The sequence below is a fragment of the Macrobrachium rosenbergii genome, chromosome 21, assembly GCF_040412425.1.
Source record: "Macrobrachium rosenbergii isolate ZJJX-2024 chromosome 21, ASM4041242v1, whole genome shotgun sequence".
Classification (NCBI taxonomy): domain Eukaryota; kingdom Metazoa; phylum Arthropoda; class Malacostraca; order Decapoda; family Palaemonidae; genus Macrobrachium; species Macrobrachium rosenbergii.
Window position 1 is genome coordinate 30,595,258 of NC_089761.1, and position 8,115 is coordinate 30,603,372.

The following is an 8,115-nucleotide window of genomic DNA, read 5'->3' on the forward strand; positions in this document are numbered from 1 at the left end:
GTAGTCGCACAAGTTTTTCAGCTTATTACATGTAGAAAGAGTAGTAAAAGGACAGTAGAAGCAGGTGGTATGATGGACCGCAGAAGCTATGGGGATTAGGTTGTCTACAGTTACCCCTCCATTATAATACCCACTTTTATGGGTCAGTGCCAAATATCAGATGACTGCTATGAGTTTAATATATTTAATGTGATCTGCTATGAGTTTAATATATTTAATGTGATCGTCAGTTTTTATTGTATATCCCTTTTCATAAATGGGTCTTTTTGCAATAATTACAGTAGGTCCTCTGTATACAAGTAAGTTCCATTCCAAACCCTAGTCTGGAAGTTCATATTCTCAAGTTCAACAGTTTCAACAATGAAATATATATTGTATATGTAGTTGGCTTACTTCATGTAGCCTAGCACTGAATGATAGTAAATATTTTCTAAGACAATTCCTTTTTGAAAATGAACCAAAGTTTATAATAAAAATTAAATGTTTCATCTTACCTTGAAAAAGTGGCAGTAAAATAGATTAAGTAAAGTTTATGTATCCCACATATCGTGAGAGTTCTATTTTCATTAGTAATGCTATCCTTACGAACAGCTAACTATTCTCTCATCAGCTGATGACCCCCCTCCCCTACCCCTCAACTCTGGTTGAAAACATATGTACAAAAGAAAATTATTTTTTTCTTTAGAGTAATTGTATTTTTAATACTCATTTTGGGTGCAATTTTACAACCAACCAAGTTTATGAATGCTGTCTCATTAACTGACTTCACTCTTTATTTCAGAAATTGTGGGCTGTATGTGATTTAGCCATGGGATTAATATTGTCAAAGACTACCAGTTTTGAAATGAAGGAGTTCCCATCAGACCCTCGTATACCTCCTATGTACTTCAAGAAACATGAAGATCCCAACTTTGTTAATGGTAAGTGTTTATTATAGAGGATTTGTAGACATATGGTAACTCTTTGCAAAATTATATGATGGAAGGCTATGCAAGATAAATGAAAAGTAAAACAAAATTATGCAGACAGAAAAAGCAAGTATAAGAGTAAAAAAAAGCAATAGATTTTGAGGAAAAATGAATTCATAACAGCAGAAAGGAATCGAAGCTACTGGGAATACAGCAGACGTTGACTGGGAAACAGATTTTCTCTTAATGCTTGTCACTTAGAGTTTTCAGTTAATCATGGAAGACATTTACTACAAACCCATATATTATAGCTAGCCTGAACTTTGGGGAATCATTTTGGCACACCAGTTGGTGCATTCCTAAGCAGACTCCACCAGATCCATGATACAATTTTATCCATTTTTATGTTAGCCTTGTTATCAAGTTGTGTTGCAATTCTTCCTAGGACCAACAACCATCTTCCATTGTTTTTTGTTTTGCCTACCTTTGATTGTCTTGAAATAGTTCATTTTCATGATATCTCAGCTTTGATGTGAATTATTTGCATTTTGTTATCTTCAGGTCAGCAACTGACAAGTGTTAGTATGAGTAGTGTGTGTCCCCCTCCATATCCTTGTCTTTTGCTTCATTTCTCACTTTTTCCATGAAATTTTCCATAGGCTGAGTGAATTTCAGTAAAATTGGGAATATATATGTTCCTGTAATTCTATTTTTTTTTGTTTCCTCTTCCTGAGTGTAATTTGATGCTAGCATAACTTTTAACCTTTGCTTTGCACTTATCAAGGGATTTGATTTTTCCTCAGTGATGATTACAGTGGTTATTGGTAACTTGGTTGTCGAACGTTTCCTATGTCAAACATTCCATTTTTCGACCGTAATTTTCGAAGAAATTGTGTGTCGCTTGTTGAACAAATACTGTACTCGTTCTTCTACCTGACCCAGCTGGGGGCTGGGCTTGGATGATTTCTCTCTTTTACTACATTTCACCCATTTCTTTCATTTACACTGACGGCCTGAATCACTCTTTTGTTACACTAAAATACCTATCGAGTGACACTTGCTTTTTATGATTTTTTAGCACTGCAAAAGTAACATCCTCACATCAGGAAGCACACTGGTCCCGTATTCGGCTTCTGCACACCTTGGATTGTTTGTTTTAACAACATCCTTGTGAAAAGTAATTTGATGTATCTTTCCTTTTAATACTTGCAGCAAAATCCTCATGTTTATTGGATTATAATTTTAAATTCTGCCATTTGTCAACAGTAAGTTAATGTGTTGCAGTATAATTAATCTCCTTGCACTCAAGATCCAAGTGTAAAAACGTGTCGACAATCATACAGACGTGAGGGACTGTTTTCACATCTGCCAGACACTCAGTACTCTCTCTGTCTCCAACTTACACGCACACAGACACACAATTGGACGCGCACACTATCAATTCCTTTGATTATCCTTGCAATATGTGAATAATTGATTTTGTCATCAACCTTTGCCTACTGTGACCATTTCGGTTTTCTTGAGGGGATCCCACCTCTCCTCCCTCCCAGCTGACCGTGCATTATTTTCACCAAACAGTTTGTAAATTGAATTTTTTTTTTTACTTTATATAACATGCTGTTTTATTAATTTATGCTCTTAATGTAACTTTTGAACACATTAACAATAAAAAAATTGTATAAGGGGGTGCTTTTTGGGTGGGCTAGAACGTATTATCCTGATTCCCTTTATTTCTTATGGGGAAGTTTGTTTCATATTTCGAACAAGTCACATTTCGACCAGCCTTCTGGAACTGATTAAGTTCGAAGTCTGAGGTACTACTGTACTTACTCTTTGCCCCTGCCACAGTAATGGGATTCTTTGGTTCTCTCCATTCTGTCTCAGCTAATGACCTGTGGTTATATTTGTGAATTTGAGTCAGGTGTAATTTACTGTTAAACTGTTTCACTATTTTTAAGTTTATGTGAAAAAAATGTATTAAATAACTGGATTTTACTATTAAGGCCCAAGTGTAGAACATCTTACTTTTTGTAATACCAGTGTAATCGTGTAAAATTTACTATAGTACATATTTTTTAAAGGAATATTTGTTGTCTTGTGTTTTCAATTAAGTCATATTTGTCTGTTTTCAGTTAAGTCCTACTTGCCTGCGGAGCTTCAAGTAACAGCCCCTAAAGGTTCTACCAAAGTCCTAACAGGTGTAACCAAGAAGTCTTCCAACACAGTGGTCATGATGAAGCCTTCTGCAACTGCTGGGAAAGCAAGGAATGACAGCAGAGTTCCGGTAAGAATTGTGGCATTTGTTGATTGTAGTGAATTTCGTCAGAGCAGTTTTATCAGCTGCTTACATGCAAGTAGGACCAGTTAAAAAAGGACTAAGGTGGACTTTGCCATGAACTGTGGGAATTTTGGTCCCCAAATTTTTCCGTGGCAAATCACACTGACTGATTGTGGACAGAATAGTGACTTTCTTTTATTACTTTTGAAATTGTATATTCTTAAGCTAGTTTTTGATGCTGTTTAGAAGCTGAATGCCTGCAATTCAGTGTGCTATCCTGAAAAATTAAAAAAGAAAGTGACATGAAGCTTAGTAAAAAATTTTGTTGGATGATGATTTTTGATATTGTTAGTATCTTAACAGTTGCAGATTTGATAGTAACAGTGGAATCTCAAAAGTCTAATCTTTCATCATAATGCCAGTTTTTATGGCTCAAAGCCAGACATTCAGGTCATTGTATTAAGTAAAGAATGAAGTAAAAAGTAAAGTAAAGGGAAAGAAAGGAAAACTAAAATGTAGATTTTGTATTTGAAGAGAAGGAGGCATCTTGATTGCTGAAACCTTTCAGAATTATTGTCCTTAAAATCCTCATGTCCAGCAGATTAAGTTATTCCAGAAATTATATTAAGCCTTTATAAGTTTTGAAATGCAGTATGTTGGAGTCCTTCTTGTGGAGCCAATTTCGGTAATTATGCTCATCAGGCAACCAAAGCTGCAATTTCATTTCAAAAAGTACTCTCCATTAAAGTAGTTTCATCCTATCTGAATCCAGGGAATATATAACAACATTGATTTGATTGCCCAGTTTTCACCCACAAAGGATCTCATGTTACTGGGAATTAATTCACCTAAAGAAACTTCATTAGTCTTCCACATTTTCAGTTTAACAAATCATTGAACTTTTATTTAGCATGGTTACGCATTTTAATAATAATAAGTATGATAATGTAGGTGTGAAAATAGATGAAAATACCAGTCAGACAGAGGGATTGGTTAATAATAACACCAGCAGAAGAAAGACAGTGGTGGGCAGAACATTTTTCTGAGGTTATGAATAAGATATTAGGGGAACAATTGGCATATTATATGCTGTAAAAGGCCTGGATGTGGTAATGAATGAATTAATCGATTTGTAGCAGAATCTGTAATAAACCTGGAAGGTGGAAAGTATCAGGGAATGAGTGAATCATTGCAGACATGATTTTACCTTAAAGTGAAATTACACAATTTACTAACTAGACTGTTTCCTCATTCTGTATTCTGGAATACCGTGTGTAATGATGGGGAATTGGAAGTCATAATAAGGCACTAAAGGAAGGTAACCTGACTGTATTTGGTAACTGTAAAACATTGCACTTACATTGGCTGTTATCTAGATATTCACTTCTTATTCTCTACAAGCTGGAGGAATAAATTCATAAAATGCGTAGAGAGGAAAAAGTTGGTTTTAGGAAAGGTCCGTTTGCAGCTCTTGTGCATTCTTTGGAAAATATCATCCCCGGATATTTTGGTTTATATTATCGCTTGGTCAAGCAACATCTGAATATACATCTGAAAATATATTGCCATCGGAACCCAAGTTTGATTTTAATCAGCCCTTCTATTGGGTTGGGAGTAAGTGTTGTTTTTACAGACAAATAAATGTAAAGACTACTTTGATTGTATTTTTCTTTCATGCAACTCAAGGAACCCACAACAGCAAACATCAGCATAGATTTGCCTGTTATGAGTGAAGTCAAGGTAAAATTGAAGTGTTTTAGTGTTATTTTACTGATTATGAAACTGTGAATTGAAAATTCATATGAATAAAAAACTAGTTGACCAGTTGACTTGTAGCAAAGAAATATAAAATTGTTGAAGCTTTCAACAGATGGAAGTCTGATGTGAACAGCATTGGATCACAGTGAGGCCCAAGAACCTAACAAGAGTACAGTTTAATGAATAATAATACAAATCTACACTATTGTTTTCAGGATGGTGATGTACACTGAAAGTTTCTTGCAATATCTACTCTATCTTTTTATTTATCAAATATTATAGGAGGATGACTCAACGATGGAAGAAGACACAAGCACCTTACCAAATAGTAGGAAAAGAGGTCGAGGTGGCTTTAGCCTTGGCAATGATACTGAAGATGAGGATGAAGATGAAGACAGCACCACCCTCAGCAGTGGCTTACCCACGACTGTCTCCACCTCGTCATCCACAGGTCCTGCCTCCAAGAAAGGAAGAATTGGACCTTCAATTAATGCTCCCACCAATAGTATAACTAGGTAAATGTCTTTTATAATTGTGCACTTTGTACACATGAATATGTTGTATATCACAATTTTTTTTTTTTGCTGTATGACTTAAACATGAAATTTTTATCAGTGCTCAAGTTTGTTTGATCTGCAAGCGATAGCAGAGTTTAGTTTTGAGTTAAATAAATTTGAGCTAACAAATATTTCCCTTTCAGTTATTTACAGAAAGAAACAAATGGCAAAACGTGAGTGAGCCAAGTGATAAGTTAATTAAACTCAATTGCCCGAGTGCTGAAGGTTGTAATTATGCCATTGGAACAGTGGAGACTTTTTACCAAGGGTGCGCAAAGCCTTGACTGTGGCTTTGAGGGCAAGAGTAGTTTCCATACCAAAGTTTAGCTCTATATCTGTACGAAGCCCAAGTGAATGGATGCAAGTGTTGGTCAGAGAACATGCCCAATAAGTGCTCCGCGAGGATTATTCTTTTCCTAGACGGATCAGATAAGTAGCTATATTGTTTGAAGAATGAGGATAAGTTGAACTTTTATTCGATCCATGTATGTTGAACATAGGAGTACATAGCTACTTGGTTGATAGCCTTGAAATTTGATGGAAAACGAAATTCTGTAAAGTCATTTTCATTTTGCTTTGTACTCTCCACTCGTCAGTTTTTCTCACTTTGTATGACTGATGTATGGTTTTGTGGAACCTGTAGGATTTTGTTTTTTTTTTTTCATCTCCATTATAATGGATTGGTAGACATGATGTTTATGAGAGGATATGTAAGCTTTCTAGCACATTGGAAATTAACTTCTTGCTGTTCAAATTACAGTGAGTTTGCATGCATACTTGCGTGTGTGTTTGTGTGCATTTATACAGTTTACATGTTGCAATAGTCATCACCTGATACATTATTTAATTTTACACATCTAATATTTTGGGTTGGTATATCAGTAAGTTAATTTGTTTTAGTACTTTGATGGCAATTCTATGGCAAGCAGTTGACAGTTCTTTGTTTGGAAGGATTGAAATGTATTTTTAAAGAATTAAATTTAAATTTACAATTCTACATGTTAAATGAAACCATGGTAACAGGTAACACATTCCATAAATTATGTGTATTTTCACGTGTTGGTGCTGTTGTGCTTAAGCACGTGTGAATGAGTTGTTTGTTGAAGGGTGGTCGTTCGTGGCAACAGTTTTAAAACATTCCGCATAGAGGGAACACTTGGAAATCAAAAAGTTGATGTAGAGTAGTTAATTGTGTGCCAGCCTAAGGCAGGTCAGGCTTCATCATTTATTTATTAAGCACAGTGATAGTATCTAGCAGAATGATTTGTATTCTTGACCTTGATGCCAGTATGTTATGAGTGACTAGGTATTGCAAATGAGACCCATGTTCCTGTGGATGTTGTGTGAAATGTACTGTATTGGTGAGATTGTTCTGTGATGTGAGTACATGAAGTTTTGGAATTCAAAAAAGTACTTATATTTTTTTTTCTCTGTTTTAATTTCTTTTTTCACGGTGAGTGTTTGTCCTGGAAGTGTGTCGCCTGAGTTTGATGAAACTGATTTCTTCATGTGTTCACAATTTCATTGGTAAATTCTGTCATGTCTTCTTAATAGATACCTGTCATTCCTCTTCCATTAATTCTGTACCATAGTTGTGTTATATTCATATCCCTTGATATGGCTTCAAAGTCCTCCTTCCATAATATATATTTATATTTATACACCCATGCATATGTAAATTCTGCACTCCATTCATTCCATTGTTAATAGTTTTATTAGATCAAAGTTGTATTTTCTGTGGATGTTTATTTTTCGTTTGTGTGTATGTGTGCATGCTTGCTTCATGTTTCATGTTTACAAAGAGTTATTTGGTATTGTAATTCATTTTGTAGCCTCCTGCTGTACGTTACAATGGCTTCATATAGATGTGGAGTGTTTATGCCTGTTCATTTTTGATCCAAAGCACTTCTGAAATGGTTGCCTGTGAATTCCTCTTATTACAGTGTACTTGATTCCACAAATTTACAGAAAGCCACCGTATTTCATCACTAGTAGTGAGTTTCAACTTCTCGTGTAATATACAATTCTACATTATGTTGCACCAACACTCATTTAGAAGTGAAACTGATGGTAGAAAATAAACAGTTTTAGTTAAGCTGTAGATTTGGGTATATCTAGCCCATTTCTTGCAGTTTCAAGAGGTTACAGTAAATGTACCTCCTGAGAGAATAGTGTAGTGGATTTTTTTTTTTTTAGAAATGCCATCATAGTGACGTGAAAAAATCTTTTGATTTAAAAAACAATTTCAATCAAGGGGTCGAGTGAAAGGGCTTTCATGGCTATGTGATTATAAAGAAAGCATAATTCTGTGGGCATGTGTTGTACATATGTCTTAATAATAGGATACAAAGACAAGAATAAATTATAATTCCTACCTTTTTTTTTTTTCTTACCTCATCCTTTTTTTCATTACACATGAAAGGTTCTTTCATATGACATGCCATTGTATTTTGCTTATTGGACTTTTTTATTAATTTTATTTTGTGTTTTACATTCTTACACAACTCCACAGCACTCTAGGTAAGAAGTAGTAATACCTAACCAAACATATCATTCCTATTACAGGACAGTATTTTAAAGAGCTGACTTCACTGACAGGCCAGTATTGTTATGA

The 8,115-nt window shown here is 34.9% G+C and overlaps 1 protein-coding gene across 4 annotated transcripts in view; it reads left to right on the top strand.

Annotated features, from left to right (window-relative positions):
* The window catches only part of pds5 (cohesin associated factor B pds5), a 29,346-nt gene extending 21,471 nt beyond the window's left edge, over window positions 1-7,875 (top strand). For 2 of the 4 annotated variants that reach the window (XM_067123315.1, XM_067123314.1), the window contains exons 20-24: window positions 782-920; window positions 3,041-3,192; window positions 4,873-4,926; window positions 5,227-5,459; window positions 5,645-7,875. In XM_067123315.1, the coding sequence (XP_066979416.1) occupies window positions 782-920; window positions 3,041-3,192; window positions 4,873-4,926; window positions 5,227-5,459; window positions 5,645-5,678 (612 nt within the window). In that variant the 3' untranslated portion in view covers window positions 5,679-7,875. The remainder of the gene's footprint in view (window positions 1-781; window positions 921-3,040; window positions 3,193-4,872; window positions 4,927-5,226; window positions 5,460-5,644) is intronic. The other 2 variants (XM_067123317.1, XM_067123316.1) reach the window with 1 other exon arrangement.
* The last annotated feature ends 240 nt before the right edge of the window (window positions 7,876-8,115 follow it).